At 49.9% G+C, this 25199-nt stretch overlaps 2 protein-coding genes across 6 annotated transcripts; both read right to left on the bottom strand.

Moving 5' to 3' along the window:
- Positions 1–259: 259 nt before the first annotated feature.
- On the bottom strand, positions 260–17474 carry ZNF771 (zinc finger protein 771). Of its 4 annotated transcripts, XM_042922241.1 has the most exons (5): positions 17387–17474; positions 10112–10195; positions 9470–9590; positions 8663–8812; positions 260–1319 (listed from the first exon to the last, which is right to left on the bottom strand). In XM_042922241.1, exons 4-5 carry the CDS (start codon positions 8801–8803, stop codon positions 507–509), a joined length of 954 nt encoding a protein of 317 aa, XP_042778175.1. In that variant the 5' UTR covers positions 8804–8812; positions 9470–9590; positions 10112–10195; positions 17387–17474; the 3' UTR covers positions 260–506. The 4 variants fall into 4 exon arrangements, with proteins under 4 accessions (XP_042778175.1, XP_042778178.1, XP_042778177.1 ...); XM_042922244.1 differs by lacking the exons at positions 10112–10195; positions 17387–17474 and having other exon boundaries at positions 8663–8825; positions 9470–9528; XM_042922243.1 differs by lacking the exons at positions 9470–9590; positions 10112–10195; positions 17387–17474 and adding an exon at positions 9171–9242.
- ZNF48 (zinc finger protein 48) lies at positions 13334–18188 on the bottom strand. Of its 2 annotated transcripts, none has more exons than XM_042922239.1 (3): positions 18019–18188; positions 17387–17480; positions 13334–16172 (listed from the first exon to the last, which is right to left on the bottom strand). In XM_042922239.1, the coding sequence occupies exons 2-3, from the start codon at positions 17463–17465 to the stop codon at positions 14371–14373; spliced, it is 1881 nt and encodes a 626-aa protein (XP_042778173.1). In that variant the 5' UTR covers positions 17466–17480; positions 18019–18188; the 3' UTR covers positions 13334–14370. The 2 variants fall into 2 exon arrangements, with proteins under 2 accessions (XP_042778173.1, XP_042778172.1); XM_042922238.1 differs by lacking the exon at positions 18019–18188 and adding an exon at positions 17648–17826 and having other exon boundaries at positions 13335–16172.
- Positions 18189–25199: the final 7011 nt, after the last annotated feature.

Below are 25199 nucleotides of genomic sequence, written 5' to 3' on the forward strand. Positions count from 1 at the left end.
GTTCATGCCTGCTCACCAACGAATGCAGTGGCTGTTTGATCAGAATGTGCAGGATTTGTGCACCCTTCCAGACCTGAAGTTATGAGGACAATCAAGGGCCAATTCCCGCCCCCTCTCCCCCGTAAAGCCGGTGCAAGAAATCCTTTTGGGTTTATAGCCTCACTTGGCTCCATGGTAACTCGTTCATATCACTCAAGCTTGGGGAAAACCCCAACTTTCCTCCTCCCCTCCCTCACCTCACTCACAGGCACGGGTGGGGTGAGGATTTAATACTTTATTCACTAACACGGGCCAAGGGGTTGTAGTGAGAGGGAGTGGGCACTGCTTCCTGGGATCGCAGTAGGGCGTTCTCCCGGCCTCCCAGTTCCAAGGCAGTCAGGCCTGCTGTCCCACCCCTTTCCTAGTGGGGCGGGGAGATCCAGGGTAATGCAGCCCCAGGTAGGGGTCCCAGCGTGTCCCTGCCCCCAGCCGGACGCTAGCAGCCCCACAGGGACGAGAACGGCGGCTCAGCTGCCCTCGCACTCTGGGCAGCGCTCGGTGGCAGTGGCGGCCGTGGCGCCAGGGGGTAGCTTGAAGTCCCGGCCGCAACCAGCGCAGATATAGAGACGACGCCGCATGTGCGCGCGACGGTGACGGATGAAGTGCGAGCTGAGGCGGAAGCGCCGGCCGCATTCGGCGCACGGGTAGGGCCGCTCCCCTGTGTGCGTGCGCGCATGCTCCGCCAGGTTGGAGCGGTGGCCGAAGCGGCGGCCGCAGACGGCGCACCTGTGCGGCTTCTCGCCGGTGTGCACGCGTCGGTGCTTGGCCAGAGCCGAACTCTGAGCGAAGCGCGTGCCGCAGTCGGCGCAGGCGTACGGCCTCTCGCCCGTGTGCGTGCGTCGGTGGCGCGCCAGGCACGAGCTGCCGCCGAAGGCGCGTCCGCAGTCCGGGCACGCGTACGGCTTCTCGCCCGTGTGCACGCGCAGGTGCTGTGCGTAGTTGGAGCTCTGCGCGAAGCGGCGGCCGCAGTGCGCGCATGCGTACGGCTTCTCGCCGGTGTGGCGCCGCCGATGCTGCCGCAGGTTCGAGGCGGCCGAGAAGCGCTTGTCGCACTCGGGGCACTCGTAGGGCCGCTCGCCCGTGTGCGTGCGGCCGTGTTTGGTCAGTGCCGACTTCTGTGAGAAGCGCCGGCCGCACTCGGTGCACGCGAAGGGCCGCTCGCCCGTGTGCGTGCGTGCGTGCTTCGCCAGCGTGGAGCGGCGCGCGAAGGCGCGGCCGCAGTCCGGGCACGCGTGTGGGCGCGCCGGGTCGGCCGACGGCGCTGGCGCCTCGCTCGGGACCTGCGGGGAGAAGGGGTGGGGAGACGTCAGCCCTGACTGCGGGCGGCGGGAGCCGGAGACCCGGGTCTCCGCAAGCCGCAGCCTTTCAGTTCCCCGTTGTAAAACTGAAAAAGCAACGGTGCCCGCCTCGGGACGGTTGTGCGCTTTTAATGAGACAGTATTTAACGCACGCACGTATCACAAGGCCTAGTGATACTCAAGCTCTTTGTTATTAATTCGACAAATATTTATTGAGTGCGCAAGATATGCCGGACTATGTTTAGGCACTGGGGATTCAACATTAAAATTTAAAAAGTCCCGCTACAGGGAGAATAGATAAGAAGTTGCTGGCATTGGGGCAGGGAGGGGGAGGCTTCATTTAAATAGGATTGTTAAGAAACCTTACTGATAAAACGTGAGCAGAGGGACCTAAAGAAGGTGAAAGAACAGGCTACACAAGGAAGCAAGGCCCTGCAGGGGGTCTGCCTGTTAAGTTCCAAGAAGGGCAAGAAAAAGTGCCTAGGGCAGAATGCTTGAGGGGGAGAGTGATGAATGGGATGGTCTTGCTGGGACTCTCTCAGCTTAGGGTCAAGTAATATGAATGAGATGGGGAACCAAAAGAGGAGATGTCAGATGATTGGGAGCAGGGACCTGAACAGATCAGACTCAGGTTGCTGGGGTTGAGAACAGAAGCAAGGAGGGGAGAGGGCAGAAGCAGGAGCCCAGAGAGGAGGCCACTATACTGCAGCCGTCTCTGAAGACGGTGGCTCACACCCAGGTGACAGGTGGAAAGTGGAAGTGGCCTGCTTCTGGGTATATCGTGTAGTTGAAGACCACAGATTTGACAGTAGATTGGCTCTGAGGTATAATGAAAGAGAGGGGTCAAAATGACTCCACCCAGATTTTGAGTTTGGCCACTGCAAAAGTGGGGTGGCCATCTACAGAGATGAGGGCGGTAGGAGCAAGGCGGTAGGTGAAATCTGTTCTGGAGCATATCTGCGGTTCTCCTTGACACATCTGGAGCTCAAGAAAGAAGCCTATGCTTGGAGATGTTAATTGGGAAGCCGGCAGCCTATAGATGGTTTTTAAAGCTGAGTCTGGATGAGATCACCCCAGGAATGGGGAGAGAGAACCTGGGGCAGCAAGGTGATCAGCTAGCAAAGAAGGCTGAACGGGAGCAGTCAGTGAGGCAGGAGAGCCAGGAAGGCATGGTATGGTGTCTTAGAAGCCAGGCCAGGACCAAGTCCAGGCTCTTTAATAAACTTTTCAGAGCAAGCACCTATCATTTTTTAAGTTGTGAAGGCAAGGCCTGAAATGGAAAGTTTTGAAAATGAGCCAGTTTCATGAGGTCTGAGCCTCCAGAGATACAATCAGAAGAAATGCTTTGTAAGAGACAGGTGAAGAGAAAACTTTTTACTAACAGCGGAGTGAAGGGGAATACTGGGGGCACATTATTCCCTCCTTAGAAAAGAGAATGTGGGGCACCTGGGTGGCTCAGTCGGTTAAGCGTCCGACTTCGGGTCAGGTCATGATCTCGCGGTTTGTGAGTTTGAGCCCCGCGTCGGGCCCTGTGGTGACAGCTCGGAGCCTGGAGCCTGCTTCAGATTCTGTGTCTCCCTCTCTCTGTGCCCCTCCCCTGCTCATGCTCTGTCTCTGTCTCAAAAATAAGTAAAACATTAAAAAAAAAAATTAAAAAAGAAAAAGAAAAGAGAATGCTCACCCCAGCAGAAGTGGTATTGAGCCCCTACCATGAACCAAACAGGCACATTAATTCATGACCAAATGAAATACCTGGCACATATTAAGGACAAGAAAGTGTTAGCTGCTCCCCATATTCAATCTCCACAAAGTAGTTACTACTATTCTCACTTTATAGATAAAGAAACTCTCTTAAAAGGGTGAGTGATAAGAACAGTGAGGCTTTTTTCTTTCTGAAGTGCAAGGATAGCAACTTCAGGTCCTTCAAGATCCTTTGTAAATAGTCAGTGGCTTTTCTGTAACCAACTCAGAAACTGGAAAACAAGGCAGTTTGGGAAATTAATGATCAACCATGGGAATTCTGGTTTAAATGTACATATAATAACAGTGATAACGATACAGTTAAGGCTTTGACAGTGCTACTTTATGTACATTATTGCATTAAATCTTCCTGTCATCCCCTTGAATTGGGTGTTATCTTTTGATAGTTGAGAAAACAGAGGCTCATTGAGATCAGATTCACAAAGCCAGAGGGAGTCAGCACTCGCCCTTAACCAGTAGGCTACACTGCTTCCCTGTACTAGAACAGCCAAGACGTGACAGAGGCTGGACTCCAAGCCTCTGGTGCTCTCCAAGAGGGATTCGAGGTTAAAATACAACTTGATACTTTAAATCAAGAAACTCCCCACAGCAGATTTGGCACAGTCTGAATTCAAGGTCATACTTTCCAGTCTTGCCCTGGTTTTGACATCTGTTGTGTTTGTTTAAACGTGTCGGCCATTGTGGAGAGAATTTTTCTCATTATATTTACATTTTTTGGACCCATTTTTTCTTTGGCACCCTTCTATAAGATAACTGACCAGCCTGAGGGCTTTCTTATGCTGGGCTCACTGACTCAGGTGAAAGGAAATCTTCACATGAGTAACCTTAGTATCGCCAGCTTAAGGACTCAGGGCCCCAGAAAGAGTTTTTTTTCTTTTCTTTTTTTTAAGTAATCTCTACATCCAACGGGAGCCTCAAACTCATGACCCTGAGATCAAGAGTCACATGCTCTACTGACAGAGCCAGCCAGGAGCCCTCCAGGAAGAATCTTGGTAAGACAGGTAGGGTCTAGCTCATTAAGACCCCAAGCAAGTCACTTCCTTCCCCTGCTTCAGTGTCCCAAGGAAGGCGGTAGATAGGCTAGGTGAGATAAAAATTTCCCAACTTGAGGCATGCACACCCCGTACATGCAAGAGTACTCTAGGTGTTATGTAGGGAAACTATCTTATAACCGTTGTGTATTTATTTTCATGGACATTAGAAAAACAGTAGATCACATGAAATCCACAATTCCATCAGTATTATTGTTTAGATGAAGGCAGATTTATTTAACAAAATGATGTGAATATATCGGAAGAAAAGAGTACATAAATGAGCACAAGAGGTGAGCGACACACAGGTCACTGAGGCTTGGCCAGTACCAGACTAAGGGATCACTAAAGGTCCTTCCATGCCTTTAATTCTGCAACTAGTAGACTTAGACATTAGAATGGCATTTGCACTATAACAAGAGGGTACTATGAGGAGACAAATATAATAATATGAAAATCCAGGTAGCTGAAGTTTGTGATTTTTGTCTTCCTGCTTGCGTATTTTTTTTTAAACTTTTAAAATGTTTATTTATTTTTTGAGAGAGAGACAGACAGACAGTGAGCAGGGGAGGGGCAGAGAAAGAGAGGGAGACGCAGAATCCGAAGCAGGCTCCAGGCTCCGAGAACCCGATGCGGGGCTCGAACCCACAAGCTGCAAGATCATGACCTGAGCCGAGGTCAGACGCTTAACTGACTGAGCCACCAGGCGCCCCCTTGCTTAAGTATTTTTTTTAATCACTTTTTAAAATTCATATTCTCCTCAGCCTTTACTTTCCTAATTAACAACAACAACAACAACAACAACAACAACTACTACTACCATCCACTGAGCATTCACTATGTGCCAGGAACTGTGCTAAGTGCTTTTCATCCATGTTCTCATTTTAAACTCTCACAACCTTTTGGGTTCGGTATCATCTGCTCCGTTTCTGAGTAAGGAAATAAGGCTCGGCAGTGAAGTGATCACCCGACGCCATACGGCTAATCAATGGCAGAGCCAGGATTTGAACTGAAAGTCTGTCATCATCCAAAATACCTCTTCTCTGCCATGATGCCATTCTATCTCACTGACAAGTTTGAGATCACCTGCACAGCTTGTCTCCCTCCCCTGGACTCTTTTAGCAATCAGAATCTCCCCTCTTTTTGGTACAAAGTATAAAATAAGACCCCATCCTCTTGCTCCTAGCTACAGGAACTGTGGTCCACAGATCAACATCAGCATCACTAGGAATTTGTTAGAAATGCAGAATCTTGGGGCCCCTGGGTGGCTCGGTGGTTAAGCGCCCGACTTTGGCTCAGGTCATGATCTTACATATCCTGAGTTTGAGCCCTGCGTCGGGCTCTGCTGACAGCTCAGAACCTGGAGCCTGCTTCCGATTCTGTGTCTCCCTTTCTGCCCCTCCCCCACTCATGCTCTGTCTGTCTCTCTCTCGAAAATAAATAAAGAGTAAAAAAAAAAAAAAAGATGGGGTGCCTGGGTGGCTCAGTCAGTTGGGTGTCTGACTTCAGCTCAGGTCATGATTTCACAGTTCCTGGGTTCGAGCCCCACATCAGGCTTTGGGCTGACAGCTCAGAGTCTGGAGCCTGCTTTGGATTCTCTGACCCCCTCTCTCTGCCCTTGGCCCGCTCTCACTCTGTCTCTCTCTCTCTCAAAAGTGAATAAACGTTAAAAAACAATATATTAAAAAAAAAAAAAAAGAACAAGAAAGAAGGAAATGCAGACTCTCAAGTCCCACCCCAGACCTGCAGAATCAAAATCTCCATTTTAACAAGATCACCAGGTGATTTGTATGCATGTTAAAAGTTAAGAAACCTGATCTAGAAGAGACAAGAGCAGCTCCCGAAGAAAACAGGTAGAAAAGGTGAAGAGGGGTTTACAGGCTGAAAGACCATATGGGCAAAGTCTTAGAGATGAGAAAGGGTCAGGTGTGTTTGAAGTCAGGGCTTGGGATAGGAGCTGAGTGATTAGAGATAAGCCAGGACATGAGGTCAGATGGTGAGGAGCTCTGAATGCCAGGCTTAGGGAGCTGAGACTTTATCCTGAAGGAAACAGAAAACCACTCAAGGGTTTAAGCAAAGAGAGAGAGGATTGGATGTGCATAGAGCCCTCTGAGAAAATCTTTTCTATTCACTAAAGATAGATTGGGTTTTGATGGGCAGTGACAGGATACTCCAGGCCCTGAGTGCAGCATAATTAAGGCCTATTTTGGACAATGACTGGCCATGAGCCTGGGTGATAGCTAAGAGTCACAGAATGTTAGCACTGGGAAGAGCTTTTGAGGTCACTATTTCATAGAAACTGAGACTCAGGGAGACCACACAGCAAGTTAATGAGCTATGCTGCGGGCACAGTTCGTGGGATGTCTGTGTGTCATCCTCAATCCCAACCCCCGCCACCCCCCCAAATCCAGTAACCCAGATGATACCTTTCAGGTGGGCAGTCAAGGATTTTAACTCTCATGACTCCTCTATACAGACGAGAAAGCCAAGGCAAAGCTGGTGACTGGCAGTTAGGATTGGAACCGATGCTTTTCACTGCTACACGATACCATTTAGAGTCTAGCCCTACATACCTTTGATGACTAGACATGCCCACTCCCCATATCCTCATCCTTACCTCCAGCCAGTCCAATCAGGATTCACAAATGTCCCCTTCTCTCCCTCTTTTCCCCATTGCTGTCAAAACCTTAGACTAGGCTACCAGCCTTATCTGGCTTGGTACCCCACGGGAGCCAGTGTTTCTTCTAAGGAGAAAATCACTCATGTCCCTCCTCCAATTTGAGACTATGTCTAAATTTCTATGTTGGCTTCCAATGCCTTTTACACTTTGGCTTCGCCTACTTCTCTGGCCTCGTCTCCTCTGAGCCTTTGCGTTTGCTATTTCCTTCTGGGAGGCCTTTCTCCTCCTCCATTTACCAATCACCAAGTCTTGAAGGACCAAGTCATCTCCCTGAAGCCTTCCCCACTGCCTTGAGTTGTCTGCTCTCCGTCCTCTGTCTAGGCCTCCGTTGGCTTCTCTGTCCACTCCCAGCCCCAGGTTTCAGCCCACAAAGTTCTTTGATAGAAAGGACTTGAAACATCTCCAAAAGGATTACCTAGTGTCCGGTCCTGAACCCCAGGGAGAAGAATGAATGTCAGCAGCATATACTTACGTAGTGTTTATTATGCACCAGACACAGTTCTGACTCTTTACATGTATTAATTCACTCAGTCCCCACAACCTCAGGAAGTGAGTGCTGTTATGATCTCCCTTTTACAAATGAGGAAACTGAGCCACAAAGAGGTTAAGAAGCTTGCCCAAGGTCACACAGCTGGAAAGTGATAGAGTTGGAAGTCTACACCAAGCCCTGGAGTCTGAGGTCTTAAATTATAGGCCAAAGGTGGAGATGAGGGGATCCACAGAGCCAGAAGACACAGGCTGAACTAGGATGACAGGCCAAGGAGGCCTGAGGAAAACGGAACTAAACAGTTATTTTGACTGGAAGCAGTTGCCAAAGCAGCCAGCCCCCGCCCCCTAAGGCCCACCACACCCACTAGGGGGCAGCAGAACTGTCTTTCCCAGAGAACTGGCCCCTAGCAGAACGAAATGAGAGGGAGCCTGGGCCCAGAAACCCCGCCCAACAGGAGCCCTCCAGTTGGACTCAGGGCTCCTCTGTCTTGGGGTGAGAGTTCTAGGGTTCTGGAAGTGGAAATATATACCTGGTGGCAGTTAGGATCTCCAGTGGGGAAATCTAACTCATATTGAGATCTCCTTAAAATTCCTTTCTTTAAACCTTCAAAACCCTCAGGGTAAAACCAGAGGTTCCCCCGCCCCAGGCTGCCAGCCACCCTACTCTCATCCATGCTACAGCCTGATTGAACTACTTCTCCCAGTGCCTTCCCTTCTCCCAGTGCCCCACCCACTCCCCTGGGCCACGTAAGGGGCCATTCCTTTTAAATCTCAGACCCCCACTGGCCTCAGCTAAGCCATCCCCTTCCTAACTTTGAGACCTTGGGCCAGTCACCAAACCGTCCAGTTTCCTGGGCCTCAGTTTCCTCACCTGTGAAATGGAACAAATCCTAACCACGGTACAGATTTGCGGTACTTAGAACAGTGTCTGGTGCATAGCAAATGCTACTAAGAGTCAGGTGTTCCTAATGCTGTTGCCTACCTAACCACCCCCTCCTCACCCCTAAGTGTGCATTAAGTTCCCAGCTCTGGACTTCCACACCTCCTGTGCCTGCACCCATCACACGGGATTGTAGCTGTGTGGTTACTTGTCACTTTAATCCCGCTCGTCCTCAAGCTCCACGGGGAACCGGGGGAACCAAGGAGAGCATTCCCTGTCCAGCACCCAGCACAGAGCCTGGCAGAGCAAGTGTGACATCTGTATGATGGCAGCATGGGCAATAGAGCAGAAGGATGGGCCACCAACTTGAGATTCTAGGTCTAAGATGCAGAGAAAAGTTTAGGCTGGATTGATGGTTTGTCTGAGGGTGGCTGGACCCGACCAGACATAAGAGAAACCAGGCCCCCTGGTGTGGGACACGTACCTCCTTGTTGTCCATGGGGATCTTGAGTTTCACCACCTCATATTTCTCCTCACCCTCATCTTCCTCACCCTTCACCAGCAGCACCATCTCCTCTTGCATCTCTTCCTCTTCCTCCTCCTCTGTCTGCTGTTCACCAGGCATCTTGGTGTTCTGGGGTGAGGGGCTGGGTCAAAAGCTCAGGACTTGCACCCACTCCCACCCCGCCCCGTGGCCCTGACCCCAGCAAGTCTGTGAAGCCTTGGCTTCTCCCGCTCTGCCCTGGTCTCTGGGTCTGCCCTCTTCCCTCCACCCAGCCCAGCCCCACGCCCCAGGACCAGCTCCGAAGACACTCGTTCTCCCCACTCATCCCGGCATTCAAGGCCCTGTGCAGTACGAATCTCCAGCCCCAGCAAGTCGGCACCCTCCCCACGCTGAGTCACTCCCCCGCGTCTGGGCCAGAGGCCCTGAGCTCTAGGGCATGGTCTGGGGGCGGGATCGGGGCGGAGACCCCGGTGGGGTGCGCACTCACCAGCCGCAGATTCGGCGCTCGCACAGCCCCTGGCCAGGGCGCCGGGCGGTTGGGCACTCTGCGAGGCCGCGGCTCCGGGGGCGGGGTGGGGCGGGGCCTCGCAGACGGCCAGTCATTGGTCAGGTCACCTAACCCCGCCCACGAGGAGGAGGGGCCCAGAGGACCCAGGCGTCCGGCCAGAACTGCCCCGGGAGGGTGGCGAGCCCAGATCTGGCGCCCTCCGCTGTACCCCAACTCCCAGGAATCCCTGGCCGCCCCATCCCGGCGTCCAAGGTCTTCGCGGTCCAGTTGTTACCTACCTTCAAGGATCGTCTCCTGTGGCCGCCTCGGAGATCTCCGCTGCGGCCAAGCGCGTCTGCTCCGCCCAAAATAGGCCACGTGCGCTCCCGCCCCGGCCTGGGCCTCTCGCTGGCGCCCCGCCTGGAGGGCGGACCCGGTTGCCTGTTCACCTCTTCCCTTCCCTCTTTTTTCCTCCTCTCCTATTTTTTCTCCTTTCCCGGCGTCGCCCTCCCAGTCTCCTGGTGTCTGGGATGTCTTGCCCCTTGAATATGTACTTCGCAAATCAACAGCCACCCAAGCTACCGCAGCCACTTAGGGTGTGGCGTGCCTACTATGCGCCAGCATTATGCTAAGTGTTTTACACACATGATCTTTGATCTGCACAAAGGTGGGTCCATTTTACAGATCAGCTATCAGAACTTGATGGAGATAAAACCGATTTGCGCAAGTTATACAGTAAGAATTCGCATAGCGTCCCTGACAAGTAATAGCCTAAGTGGGAAATTAGTAGTCCCACGGGTCAAACCCAGTCCACAGAAGTATCTTGTTTGACCCTCAGGGTGTTTTTACTTTTTTAAAAAAAAAATTAGTTTTAAAAAATACAGGTCTTTTACACATTTTAATTTGCCACATTTAAGAATTGAGATATTTTATGGGGGCACCTGGGTGGCTCAGTTGGTTAGGCCTCCAACTCTTGATCTCAGCTTCTCAAGGTCTCGATTCAAGCTCTCTGCTGGGTGTGAAGCCTACATACAAAAATAAATAAAAATTTTAAAAACTAAGATATTTTGTATGAAGAGCTGTATTTCCCACTTCTCCTGAAAAAGATACTTAATTCTCCCATTTTACGAACGGGGGAACTAAGATTCAGAAAGGAAAGAAAAGAGAAATAACATTCAGTAATTGCTTATAATCCTTATGTCTCTTTATATATCAGTCCAGTGGGAATCAATAATAATGTCTCCCTCTGACAAACGAAGGAACAAAAGCTTAGAGAACTTAAATGATTTGCTCAAAGTCACATAGCTGGTAAGTGCCAGATTCCAAAGCTCATGTCCTTTCGATTTCACCAAATTATCTTTCAGAAATGAAGTTACGTGGGGAAGCTGGTGACAGAGCTAGGACTCAAACCTGAGTCTCAGTCTTCAGAGGCCAGGGCATAGTTTGGAAGTTGGGATTACATCTGGTAAACTTTTGTTCTTCCTCAGAGAAAGTGTGCCTGGATACTCACACTCAAGGTCACCAAGACCCACTTTGGTTGTGTTCATTCTCTTATCAAGTATTTCTTGGGCTCTATTACATGCCTGGCACCATTCTGGGTATTGGAGATGCAGTAGTGAACAAAACGGACAAAAATCTTGGCTGCTATGGAGATTTTAAGAGTGTAAAAATGGTAAGCAAGTAAGTCAACAAGATAATTTCAGATAATGAAATAAATAGGGCAAGATGATGCAGTAGAGAGTGTGGCTGTGGTTGGGGGTTTCTTTCATGTGGATAGGGGGAGCATCTCTGAGGAAATAATACTTGAGATGAATCTTGAATGGGGAGAAAGGATTAGCCCTTCAAAAATCTGGAGGAAAAGTGTTCGAGACAGAACTGCAGAGGCCTAAGGTGAGAATAAGCTTGGCATATCTGAGGAACAGAAAGAGGTTTATGTGACCGGAGCCAAGTGAGTTAGCAAAAGGGTAAATCTAATATGAGTGATGGAGAAGAGGTAGGGAGGGGCCAGGTTATGGCTGGAACCCCACTTCTAGCAAAAGGCAAGGCCTGCTTGCCCTGATTCAGTCAGTGAGGAGACTCCACTGGGAACAGTGAAAGTCACCACTGGCAGGGTCTCCTGCTGTGGGAAGGCTTTGGAATAGATGCTTGCGAAAAAGGAAAAAGAGGGCTTCTGTCCATTTGCTCTACAAATGTGTACAAGCATATACCAGGACTCAGATCTAGTTTCTGTGCTTGAGAATCTTAGAGTCTAGTAAAAAAAGATTGTGATATATATATATATATATATATATATATATATATATATGAATAAATATACATATACATATACATATATGAAAGGGAAAACAATAGGTATATAAGTGTTCCGGCAGCATAGTAAGATGAGTGAATAACTGAATAACCCCCTTGGAAGGGAGTGGTTATTGGGTGCAGCCCTCGCTGAAGAGAAAAATGTGAAGGACCTTCAAAGATGAGTGGGAGTTTGCCATATTGACAAGGAAGTAGCAGTTTATGGGATTGTAAACTCCTATGAAGAGCCCATCATGTTTCAAGGACACCGTTCACCGAAGTATTCAGTGAGGCCTATTGTGTGCCAGGCTGCTGTTAGGACGGGGCGGGGGTGGGGGGTGAGGGTGGGGTAGAAAGTTGAATTTGGAAAAGGCTTCATCTTACACCTCACCCCTCTGCATTTCACTATTTGCCTTCAGACTCACTAGAACTTTACTTAAATTCTTGGGTGCCCAAAGACTTGGTGCATACTCTTTTTCCTGCCTAGAAGACTCCAGCTCCTATCCTATCCCCCACTCCTTTTCTTAGGTTCTAGTTGCCACTTCTTTGGCGAGGCCTTTGAATCGGGCAGGATTCTCTTCTGTGTGTATGCTTCCTGCAGAGTCCTTACTACACTTGGAATTATTTGGCCAACGTCCATCTTCTGCATAGAAACCGAGGGCAGAGACTTTGTCTTATTCATCCTCCTATCCCCCATACCCAGCACACAGTAGGTAATGCTGTTGAGTGACTAATAAGCCTCAAGAAGTTCTGCAGGTGTTAAGTATTGAGAATAAGTAGATTCTAACCCAGGCTGGAGGTTCAGGGAAGGCTTGTGGGGGAAAGTAATGCTTGAAGCGTTCTGACTTGGAGAGGTTAACAAGGGGGAGGGAGTGGGGATGGGGATGAGCATTCCAAGTAAACGGAGCAATATTTGAGAGGCACAGGGCGGAAATCACACAAATGGAAGACCTTGAATGCCAACTTGAATGCCAAGGAGTTACGTTTTACGGAGAAATGTGGAAATACGGCAGGGTTTTTAATAGGGGAGCGACACAGTCAGATGTAATTTTACAAAGTTCGCTGCAGGCTGGCTTGGAGGTCGACTGGTTGGGAGGGGAAACACGGAACCCAGCAGGGGCGATCTTCCAAACGCCCCCGGAGACCTCCATTCAGATCTGTGGGTGTGTGTGCACTTAAGGACCGAAGTCTCCAAGAACCCCAGGCTTGAATGCAGCATTCTAGGGTTTCGAGAGTGTATTTAACAACTTGGCAGAGGTGGGAAGACCCGGAGGAAGGGCGCTCTAGCACGCTTTCATTGGTTTCTAGGGAAGCCCGGCGGATGGTTACGATCTCGCGAGAGCGTCTATCCGGGGACCATTCCCCCCACGCAGAATAGCGGAGACGCCCAACTCGCGAAGTTGCTAAGCGGTCTTGTACTTCATTTCTCAGATGGGTTAACTGCCCTCGTCTTCTTTGTCCCTGGCCAATCAGGTCAGTTCCTCTTTTCCTCCCCATTGGCGCCCTCCTCGGAAAAAGCTAGGAATTGTAGTCCTGCTCCTAATGACGCATGGGTCGCTGAGAATATATGGTTGTTTTTTTCCAGGGACTAAAGAGGCATCCCCTTTGCCCTCCCTTTGGACTATGCAGTCAAACGACCCGTTTCCCGATAAATAAAAAAGGGCTTCAGGGAGGTGGGGTTTCCCAGTAGGCCCAGCATCAGTGTCGGGGACTTCTGTGCCTGTACTAGACGGACGGCCACCTTTCCCCGGGTACCTGTCGCCATAGCAACGGTGCTCACGGACCGACCCCCCCACCCCAGCCCGCCCTGTGGCGCCGAGTTTTTCCTTTTAGGGCCGCGCTCGACGTTGTGGTGTAGGTGGCGCCCGTGGACAGCCAGAAGTCAGTCAGGAGCATCAGCTGACAAACCTGGTGGCTGTTTTTTCGACCAGATGTCACACCTAGATAGCGGCAGCCTATTCCATCTTCTTTATTTGCTGGGCTCAAAGAAGGCAAGAGACCCCTCACAGGGTTACACATGGCTTCACCTGTGGTGGGGCTCTGACATCTTTTCCACCCCTCACCCTGCGCACACACACAAGCACAGAGTCCAAGCTTCAGACAAGAAAGTTTATTGGCAAGGAGATACATGGAAATGTGGCTGTCCTGCCTTGGAGCTTCCCTGGCCTCTCCTCACTCCAGTCCTGTCCTTCTCCCAGCCAGTTTGTCTCTGCTGACGTCCACCAGGACCTGGGCTTGGCATCGAGTGTAGGAGTGCTCCTTCTGCTGTCTCTGGTCTATTCTGCCAGTGTCCAGGTGTCAGGGCAGGTTAGGGTTCTCCAGGGCAGATGGGTCTGGGCTGTCCAAGAGTGCCCTTCCTGGCTAAGGCCATGTCCAGGGGCCTGAGCCTGCGTACTGCAGTCCACACAGCAACACTCTCCCCATCAGAAGGTTCAAGATGCTCCTGCCTCTCTACCACCCCAAACTCCTGAAGTCTCGCTGTTGTAAACACAGGTCAAACCCTGTTTGGTGCTGGCCAGGGTGCTGGTCTCCTAAGGGCAAGGTTGGGTAGGAGCAATCCTTAACGGGTTAAGAGGCAGCAGGAATTTAGAGTTCTTTAAGGGCCCTCAGGCTAAGGCCAGTTATTCATTCAACAAGTATTTATTGAGTGCCTACACTATTCAGAGTACAAGGCAGTGTTCTAGAAGCTGGGGGTATAGACCACACTGTCAAGATCCTGACTGAGCCCAGCCAGGACAGTTTCCTGAGCTTCAAGGTTATTGTCTCCAATCTCTATTTCTATCTATTCACTCCTTTCTCCCATTTCTTCCCCTTCTTCTCCCTCCCACCACCTCCCCGGCCCTTTCTTCTCTGCTTAAGCAGCCGATACCCTCCCTTTGGTCTCCTGGGCCTCCACCTTCCCTGGACCCCATCATTCCAGTCCTGTTGGCGGCTCCTCTTTGAGGGGCCTTGCCCGACCATCCCCTGTCCCAAAGGGCCTCAGGACCAAGTGCCCACGCTGGTGCTTGATTCGGGCAGAACTGTCACCAAAACCTTTGCCACACTCCGCACACTTATATGGCTTCTCCCCAGTGTGTGTTCGCCTATGTTTGACCAGATCTGAGCTCCGGGGAAACTCCTTCCCACAGAAGCCACACACATGGGGCTGGCTGGGTCCAGAGGGCTGGGCTCGGACTCGGGGTCGAGGGGCCATGGGTGCTGGGCCAGGGGGGTTATGTGGCCTCAGGAGAGTGGATGGTGGTGGTGGCCGAGCCCGTTCACCTCGGTGGGTGCGGAGGTGCTTGACTCGGGCCGAGCTGTCAGCAAAACCCTTGCCGCATTCAGGGCAGAGGTAGGGTTTCTCCCCTGTGTGCACACGATGGTGTTTCACCAGGTCCGAGCTTCGGCGGAAGCCCTTGCCACACTCAGGGCACTTGTGGGGCTTGTCACCTGCCAGTGGTGGGGGTGGCTCCCCAGCCTGTGGGCCCCCGGGCTCTGGCTCCAAGCCAGGCAGGCCAAAAGGCCCATCACCTGAGTGTGAAGGGCTTCGAGGTGTCAGTGGGGGGCTTGTGCCAAGAGGCGGTGGGGGTGGGCTTGAGCTGGGGGGTGGGCTGGGGATCAGGGGGGCCAAAGGGTAGCCCGGGAAGCTGAAGTCCTGGGGCTCCATGTGAGTGAGGCGGTGGCGGAGGAGGGTGGAGCTGAGGCTGAAGGTGCGGTCACATTCCGGACAGGCGTGAGGCCTCTCCCCACTGTGGGTGCGGAGGTGTTTGACCCGGGCAGAGCTGTCGGCAAAGCCCTTGCCACACTCAGGGCACAGGTAGGGCTTCTCTCCCGTGTGCACCCGCAGGTGCTTCACCAGGTCTGAGCCCCGGGCAAACTCCTTTCCACACACATCACAGCCAAAAGGTTTGGGCCCCAGGTGACTGCGCTGGTGGCTCAGAAGGCTGCAGCTGAGCACAAATCTTTTGCCACAATCGGTGCAGATATATGGCTTGTCCTGGGCCTTGGGTCCCTGTGGGGCTGCTGTGGCTGCTCGAGAAGGCTGCCGTCTGGGCACCACGGGCCGGGGTGGCTGCTCCCCCCGGTGTGTCCGCTGGTGCTTTATACGAGCAGAACTGTCACCAAAGCCCTTGCCGCAGATGCCACATTTGTAGGGCTTCTCACCCGTGTGTGTCCGCTGGTGTTTCACCAGGTCAGAACTCTGCCGGAAGCTCTTGCCACATTCACCGCAGATAGTGGGGCGCTCACCAGCCGGGATCCTGGACCGAGGAATCTTTGGGGGACCCTGGGCTGGTGGTCGGGCTCTGTAGGGCTTTTCACCACTATGAGTTCGCTGGTGTTTGATACGGGCAGAGCTATCCCCAAAGCCCTTGCCGCAGACCCCACACTTGTAGGGTTTCTCCCCTGTGTGGGTCCGCTGGTGTTTCACCAGATCTGACATCTGCCGAAAGCTCTTGCCGCACTCGCCACACACGGCAGCCCGATCGCTAGCCTGGCCCCAGCGTGGCTCTCCCAGGAGCCGGGGACCTCTGTCCCGAGCCTGAGGTTTTCCCGGTCCCTCTCTCTGGACCCACAAGTCATCCCAGGTCTGGATGCCTTCAGGTTTGAGAGAGGCATTTCCTACTTCATGACCTGGAGCCGGATCTTCCTCTTCCTTGAACCCCAAGTCATCCTCCTGGGGGGGATGTTCAAACTCATCCGGCTGAGAAATCTCCACATTCTCACTCCCTAAACCTGGGGAAACAAAAGGGAGTAGTAGACCCTGCCCTTTGGCTCAGCTCCTATCTTTGATGGCACCTTCCCCAGGAAGGCTTCCTTGGCGATCTGTAGTCACAAGGATGTCTCTCCCTCTCTCCTCTGAACTTCTGAAATACTTATTATTGCTGCCTCTCATCAACAATGGTAACTTCCTGTCAACGTGCCCTTAATACGTGCCGGTCACTGAACTACCCATCACCGAATCCTTGCAAACAATCCTATGATACAATGCTACTACTACTCCCATTTTACAGACATGGAGATTCCAAGAATTTAAGCCACTTGCTTAAGGTTATAAAGTATCACGCTGGTAAGAACAGATACTACACTTGGCCAAAAGGCCAAGCAGCGATGGGGTTAGGAAGTATTAAAGCCACGTTTCTCACTCGGGTCTGTCTGATTTCCAGGCCTGTGTTAACCACTACATTATACTGTCTCTATATGGAACACCTATATTTACTGTTTCTATTATATCTTCTTATATTAGCCCATTGTGTAATGTATTACTTCAATTATCTTGCATATACCTGAGAGGACCCAGACCCACACCTGTCCCTCAAAATGCTTAGGAGAGGTAAGATCAAGCACAAATAATTATAATTGTGGGCTCAGAAAAACTGCGGTCACAAGAGAAAGAGGAAATAAGGAGATAGGGCAAAGCTTTCACAGCACAGAAAAGAGTAAACCATAGAGAGGAATGGAAGATAAAGCTGGAAAGGGATGTTGGGACTAGATTAGGCATGTAAGGCCTAGATCGAACACTACATTAAGGCTTTTAATTAGCAGGCAGAAGGGAACTAGGGAAGGTTTTTGAGAAGGCAAACAGGATTACATCTGGACTTGGATCAATGTGGCTGCTGAGTGCATCACTGAAGAGAAAAGGGCTGTGGGGAGGTTTTTGCAATTGTCAAGACGAGACAGAACGAGGCCTGAAGTAGGGCAGAGGCTGTGAGGCTGCTGAGGACTATCCAGGAGTGGGGAGAGTCCTTGCGATGATGCCCCTTTACGGCCTGACGCACAGTAGGTGCTCAGAAACGTTGGCTCCCTCCCTCGGTTTTTGCTCCCCTCCCCCTCCCCCTGGAAGCACGGTTCACGTCCGATTTTTCTGGGCTTCGGCCAGACACAGCCCGGCACCGGAGTCCCCACCCAGCCTTTACCTGCCCGTGGCGAGGCACTGCCCCGGCCCTCACCTGTGCGGGCGCCTCTCAGCTGCTCCCTCTCCTCTGCGCCCTGGAGATCCGGGCCCCAGGGCTCCACCGCGCGCTCCATCGCCCGCACGCCGCCCTGAGCAAGGGGACAGACACAATCCCACGGTCACACAGCCATGTGCGGCCCGCGGCACCCTGTCGCTGCCCTCTGCCGGCCAGCGCGGGCACCGGGCAGCGGCCGGGTCCGAGGTGCGGGGTGCGGCTCCCGGTGACCCCCGCCCGCGCCGCCGGCCGTCCCTGCACCTGCTGCTCCTTCCGGCCCGCAGCGCCCCCTTCTCCTCCCAGCCGCCTCCGGCTGTGCCACACCGGCGCCCTCACGAGCTCCTTGGCGGGGTTTCGCTGCCGGAGCCGCCGGCGGCCGGGGTATGCGGGCTCCGCGCCAAATGGGGAGGGGGCTCGGACCCAGGCGTCCCGGGGGCGGCCGCCGGGGGCGGGGACGGGAAGCGGAAGCGCCAGGCCTCACCAAGCCGCTCTAGGAACTGGGAGGAGCTGCAAGCCTGTGGAGGCCGCCCGCGTCGGCCGGCGCTCGGTGGCCGGCGGAAGGCCGCGTGCCGCGGAGAGGGCTACTCTAAGCCGAGGACAGTTGCCCGAACTCGGTGGTATTAACCGTGTACCTCCTGGGCCGGAGCCGGGTGATGAGGGCCGAAGACTCTTCCTAATTGTCGCTGTGTCGGGCCACCTGCGCCGACCCCCGGGGCTGGCCGACTGCGCCAGCCACCCTGGCCCGGAGAGACAAAGAGAGATCGAAGACTGACCCAGGGAAAGGGGTGGGGGAGAGACCCAGGCAAACAAAGGGCGGCGGAGACCCCAGACGGGGCGGGGGCGGGGCGCCGAGACACAGGAAACAAAGCGCGGCGGGTCCGAGAGGCCTGGGGCCGGGGGTGGGGTGGGGATGGGGGCTGGGCTGGGGGAGACCGAAGCCTGAGCGGCAGCTAGAGGCTAGAGGCAGATGCCTGGGAAATGCTGGGGAGAGTCAGCCTTTGAAGTCAGGCCCGGGGCGGAGACCCTGGGCCAGACACAAAGTCGTAACCTAAGAACCCCCAGTCAGAACGCAAAAGCCGAGAGAGACCGAGAGAGCGGCGAACCAAAAATACAGGAGCAAAAGATTGGCCTCCAGAGACAAAGAGATGTAGAAACATAAGAGATAGATGAAATCGTTGGAGCACAGTCGGAAGAGCTATAAGAAAAAGAAGGGAATCTGGAGAGAAAACAGGCCCAGAGGCAGAGAAACAAAAGGGAAACTGGCAGAGACAAAGAGATAGAGACACAAAGAAATAGGCCACAGGGAGACTAGGGACAGGTCGACAACCCTATAAAGGCCACACCCAGGGAGAGGCTAAAGCATTAAACTATCGTTCCCAGCTTGGTGGGCCGTTCCAGTGGACCCTGGGGCGTGATCCCCAGTATCTGTACTCTGCAAGCTTGCCTTTGGGGAAGGGGGGAGTGCTTGGAAGTGTTTGTTTATTATCTGATAAGTGAGGGGTGACAGAGGTTTGTATATCAATTCACAATTTATTATCACCTCAGTGCTAAGCCAAGAGTTTGGAATAAGGAGGTGAAACACTAGTAAGATATATCCTTGGATGCTACCAGTTTTAAGGGGCAAGTACACAAACCATGAAAAAGAATTAATTGTAAGGGTGTGAGGTACATGCACCAGTTCAGGATAGTGTGCGAGAGCAGGAAGAATTCTAAATTGGGAGTGAGTCTGCATGGTTCTGGATGCCTCCTATTCATAGGTATTAGACACAGAAACTAGGACCACAAATCAATCAGTACATACTTAAGCATCACGAACCAATATCTAGACACTGTCTACTCCCTGGACTTACAAAGAAACTCTCCAGGGAGCTCTTGATCCAGTAGAACATGGAGATGTGCCGACGATGAGACAGATCTATACCAATCTGACGAACAAAATAGGAATGTAGTGCAGAGAGAGATACCTTCTGTAGAGTTTAGTGGCTGTGTACTCTGTCTTTAAGGCCATTTATGCAGTCTGATTCCTGACCTTGTCACTTAACTACTGTTTGACACTGCGGAAATTAGTTCTGTTTCCTAAACTGTAAAACGGGGATGATAATACCGAATTTGAATGGTTAAGGATTAATATGTGTAATATGTATAAAACACTGAGCCAAAAAATATCAGCTTTTACTCTTTTGGCTAGAGTAACCAAGAAAGAAGGTGGCATTTTTGAGCTAATCCTGACAGAACTAAGATTTCAACAAAGTCCAGAGCTGGCTGAGGTGGGGGCTGAATGAAGAGAGATGTGCCCCCACATTAACAGTTGCCTACACACTAATCGAAAACCTACTATGTGCTAGAAGCTTGAGATCCAAAGATGGCTAAGACCTACCCTCAAAGAGGAAAATAGAGAATAGTTCTGTTTTAATGTGTCACGATGTCATGAGTTTACATAATAGGAAAGCAGTGGAAGCTAGAGTGGTATGTTTATTCATTTGCTCCACAAACATTTCCTGGGGGCCCCCCATGTGTCAGGCACTTGTACTGGCAAACAGAGGCAAGAGGGTACCAAATGGCAAAGAGCTAGCCCCTCTCGGAGGAACCCTCCCCTGAAAGGCGGCCAGCCCACACACCATACTCACTCTTGGAGCTAGCTTTGACTTTGAGAAGAGAAAGCCTGGAGTCACTAAGTCCGAACCTGAACTCCAGTCTAAAGATACAGAAGCCCTTCTAGGGTCGCCGGGTGGGGCCTTAGGTAGCTATGCAGGTTTGATGGCAAGATGAAAAAGAACGAATCTAGATAATTAAATGAGAAAACTGTCCACCATATATTGCCCATAGGAATGTCAAGGCAGGATCTTCCTTTCTCTAAACAGGCCCCAAACCTTATAACATGAATGACTGGACACATTTGTTTGAATAATAAGCATGCAAATGAGTATTATGTCACTAGTAATTCATGTCATCTCTATACTAGACAAACCGAGAGCCTTTTCTGCAGGACAATTTGTTAATATGCACAAATGCCTTAGATACGTGACTTCCTTTGATTCAGTAATTCCCCTTCCCCTAAGGAAATGGGACAAGTACACAATGATGGCACCACAAACAGGCCCGACCCATTTCAGCATTGTTTATCACTGGGAAGAATGGGAATCAATCTAAATACCAAATATCTATGAATAGACACATGAAAAGATGTTCAACACCACTGATCATCAGGGAAATGCAAATCAAAACTACAATGAGATTTCACCTCACACCTGTCAATGTCTAAAATCAGAGGCACCTGGGTGGCTCAGTCGGTTAAGCATCTGACTCTTGATTTCGGCTCAGGTAATGATCTCGAAGTTCGTGAGTTTGAGCCCTGCATCGGGCTCCACACTGACAGTGTGGAGCCTGCTTAGGATTCTCTCCCTTTTCTTCTGCCTCTCCCCTGCTCACTCTCTCTCTCTCAAAAATGAACTTAAAAAAAAAATGTTTAAAATCAACAACACAAGAAACAACAGGTGTAGGCTAAGATATAGGGAAAAAGGAGTTCCTGTGCACTGTTGGTGGGAATCCAAACTGGTGCAGCCACTGTGGGAAACAGAAAAATGGAGTTTCCTCAAAAAGTTAAAAATAGAACTATCCTATGATGCAGCAATCGCACTACTGGGTATTTACTCAAAGAATTAAAAAACACTAATTCAAAGGGATATATGCACCCCAGTGTTTATAGCAGCATTATCAACAATAGCCAAACTATGGAAAGAGCCCAAATGTCTGTCAACTGATGAATGGATAAAGATGTGATATATATATGCAATGGAATGTTATTCAGGTATAAAAAAGAATGAAATCTTGCCATTTGCAATGACATGAATGGAGCTAGAATATGATGCTAAATGAAGTCAATCAGAAAAAGATAAATACCATATGATTTGACTCATGTGGAATTTATGAAACAAATGAACAAAGCGGGGGCGGGAGGGGGAAGAGACAAACCAAGAAACAGACTCTTAATTATAGAGAACAAATTGATGGGATTACCAGAGGAGGGTGGAGAGATTGACTAAATAGGTGATGGGGATGAAGGAGTGCACCTGTCGTGATGAGCACTGGGTGATGTGAACTGTTGAATCATTATAATGTACACCTGAAACTAATATAGCACTGTATGTTAACTAAGTGGAATTAAAATAACAACTTTAAAAAAAGAAAAAGCACTCTTATCAAATTGTTAAATGTCATTTTCCTAAAAATAAATGAACATGTCAAAAAATAATATGTAGATGTGTATTCACTATAGAACAATGTACAAAACATATGAAGTGACAAAAACAGGATTCCAAACAAAGTTATAGTATGATCCTAGTTTTGTAAATATGTTTATTCACATCTATAGAGCTAGGAGAGAATCTAGAAGGATAAACATCAAAATAGGGTTATACCATGGTAGTGATACTGGATGTATATATCTTTTTAAAAATTGTTTTTAAATGTTTACTTTTGAGAGAGAGAGCGAATGAGCGGTAGAGAGAGGGGGACACAGAATCCGAAGCAGGCTTCAGGCTCTGAGCTGTCAGCACAGAGCCCAATGTGGGGCTGGAACTCAAAAACTGTGAGATCATAACCTGAGCCAAAGTTGGATGCTTAACCAACTGAGCCACTCAGGTGCCCCTAGATGCACACATTTCTATTCCATTTGCATTTTCTATTTTTTCTGTAAGAATGTGTTGATTATACAGCAAATAAATGAATATACATGTTATTTTCTTAAAGGCTCTTCAATAAGTCAGGGAAGACCTGATCAGTTTGAACCCAGGGCAGATGCAAGGGGGTGGAAGGTGTAAAGAGAAGGAGGCCAATTATTTCTGATAGGAAGGTTCTGGAAACCAAGTGGATATTCAGTTGACCCTTGAACAATGCAGGGATTAGGGACGCCAACCTTCTGCACAGTTTGAAAATGCACGTACAACTTTTGACTTCTCCAAAACTTAACTACTAATAAAATACTGTTGACCAGAAGCCTCAACAAGATAAACAGTTAACCCATATTGTGTATATATACTGTGTTTTTACAATAAAGTAAGTTGGAGAAGAGAAAATGTTATTAAGAAAAGCTTAAGAGGGGCTCCTGGGTGGCTCAGTCGGTGGAGCTTCTGACTCGATATCGGCTCAGGTCATGATCCCAAGGTCGTGAGATCAAGCCCCCCATCACACTCCACGCTGGGCATAGAGCCTGCTTGGGATTCTCTCTCTTCCCCTCTGCCCCCTCCCTCACCCCTACACGCTCTCTTTCTCTCTTCAAAATAAAAAAAGAAAAAAGAAAATCATAAAATACCTTTATAGTACTGTACTGTATTTATTGAAAAAAAAAAAATCTTCATAGGAGCACCTAAGTGGTTCAGTCGGTTGGGCGTCTGACGTTGGCTAGGGTCATGATCTCATGCTTCGTGGGTTCAAGCCCCACATGGGGCTCTGTGCTGATAGCTCAGAGCCTGGAGCCTGCTTGGGATTCTGTCTCCTCTCTCTGCCCCTCCGCTGCTTGTGTTCTCTCTCTCTCTCTCAAGGATGAATAAACACTAAAAAAAAAAAAAAAAAAAAAAAAAAAAAGAAAGAGAAAAGAAAAAGAAAAAAAAATCTGCATATAGATGGCCCCGCACAGTTTAAACCCGTGTTGTTCAAGGGTCAACTGCACTTATGGAGAGCAGCGGGGAGGAGCTCAGAGTTTTAATTAAGACCTTAAGGCTGCTCGGCGAGATAACAAACGCTGGAGGAAGAGCTGTGGTGGCTTGAGGAGGGGTATAATTAGCCCTTCCCTTGGCTTCTCAAAGTACTCTGTTTATCTTCTTGTTACACTACATTTTTAGCACCAGTGCTCTGTGACACACTTACTTGTGGCTGTCTCTGTCTCCCCAGAGGGCCGAAACCCTGACTGATTCACTGTCTGGATCCTCAGCAAGGAGCAGATTTGAGATGCTGACATGTCACACCCCTCGGCTCGAGTAATGCTAGCAATAACTAGCATTCTGCGTGAGCTCATCTCATATGCTGGGTACTCAACTAAGAGCTTACTGTGGATTAGGCCATAGAATCCCCGCTGTGACCCTAAGAGGTAGAATTATTAACATTTAACAGATAAAGAAACTAAGTCACAGAGAAGTTAAAGTCAGATGGCCACGATCACACATTTCTTAATCACGATGTCTCCATAATCCTAGGACTCTCGCACAACATTGGAGTTTTGTGTGGCAGGAGATTCCAATCCTATCTGATAGATAAAGAAAGTAAAGCCCAGAGAGGTTTTCTCCAAGGTTACACGAAGGGGACAGTAATAGAAATGAGTGTGAAGTAAAGGTAAGATAGACACATGGCAACGTGGATGAATCTTAAAAAATAACGCTGAATGGGGGCGCCTGGCTGGCTCAGTCAGAAGAGCGTGCGAGTCTTGATCTTGGGGTCATGGGTTCGAGCCCCATGTTGGGTGTAGAGATTGTGAAAACAAAACTTTAAAAATTTTTACTCTGTCTTGGGATGCCTGGGTGGCTCAGTCGGTTAAGCGTCTGACTTCAGCTCAGGTCATATCTCACGGTCCGGTCCGTGAGTTCAAGCCCCGGGCTCTGTGCTGACAGCTCAGAGCCTGGAGCCTGTTTCGGATTCTGTGTCTCCCTCTCTCTCTGACCCTCCCCTGTTCATGCTCTGTCTCTCTCATTCTCAAAAATAAATAAATGTTAAAAAAAAAAAGTAAAAAAAATTTTTTTAAAAAAATAGTGATGAATGAAAAAGTTAACAAATACATATTCATAGATATATAACCGTTTGCGTCAACATGCACTGCATACTACACATTTTTCAAAATGTATACAAAGCAAAAAATTACACACAAAGCACATTAGGGTGGTTGCCTTAGGGTGAGGGATAGGAGTGAGCTATGAGGCTACCTTAGTCTGCTTCAGCTGCCATAACAGAATACCACGGACTAGGAATCTTAAACAAAAGACATCAACTTTCTCATAGTTCTGGAGACCGGAAGTCCAACATCAAGGTGCTAGCAGAGTTGGTTTCTGGCGAGGTTGATTTCTGGTTTCCTTGGGTCGCAGAGAGCCACCTTCTGTGTCCTCACATGGTCACATGGCCCCTCCTCTGGGCCTGCGCAGAGATCACAGGTATCTTTTCTTATAAGGACCCCAGACCTATTACTGGATTGAAGTCCCTTATGACTTCATTTAACCTCAATTACCTTCTCCAAATACAATCACATTGCGGGTTAGGGCTCCATCACATGATTTTGGGGTCGGGGGGACACAGTTGAGTTCGCAACAGGGGTTAACAGGGAAATAATAAATAGAACCACAAGGAATGGGAAAAGAAAATGAGGTTGGAGCAGTAGACAGGATCCAGACCAAGCAGGGCCCAATAGGCCATAGGAAGGAGATCATCTGTAAAGGCTCAGAGAGGTCACTCGGTTCGTCAAGTCTAACGCCAGGGTTTGTGTATGTAGCTGATTGATTCCAAAGCACATGTCATCTGAAACTGCTTGGAGTTCTGATAACTAAGTGGAAATGCATGTATTTCATTTTACCATGAGGAAAATGGAGTTTAGAGAAGTCAAATGACTTGCCCAGGTCACATAGTAAGTGGTAGAACTGAGGTTTGCAGAGTTCTTTCTGCCTCCAAAGCAAGGCTCCTTTTATATGTTCCGCAGCCTCCCAGCCTTTGGCCCTGACCAACTTCATTCACTTGTTATTTTACGCACTCATTCATTGAGTATATTATTTATTGGCACCTTCTCTGTGCCAGGCCCTGTGCAAGACACCCAAGGCATAGAAATGAAGAGAACATG

This window comes from Panthera leo, chromosome E3, assembly GCF_018350215.1.
Source record: "Panthera leo isolate Ple1 chromosome E3, P.leo_Ple1_pat1.1, whole genome shotgun sequence".
Taxonomy (NCBI): domain Eukaryota; kingdom Metazoa; phylum Chordata; class Mammalia; order Carnivora; family Felidae; genus Panthera; species Panthera leo.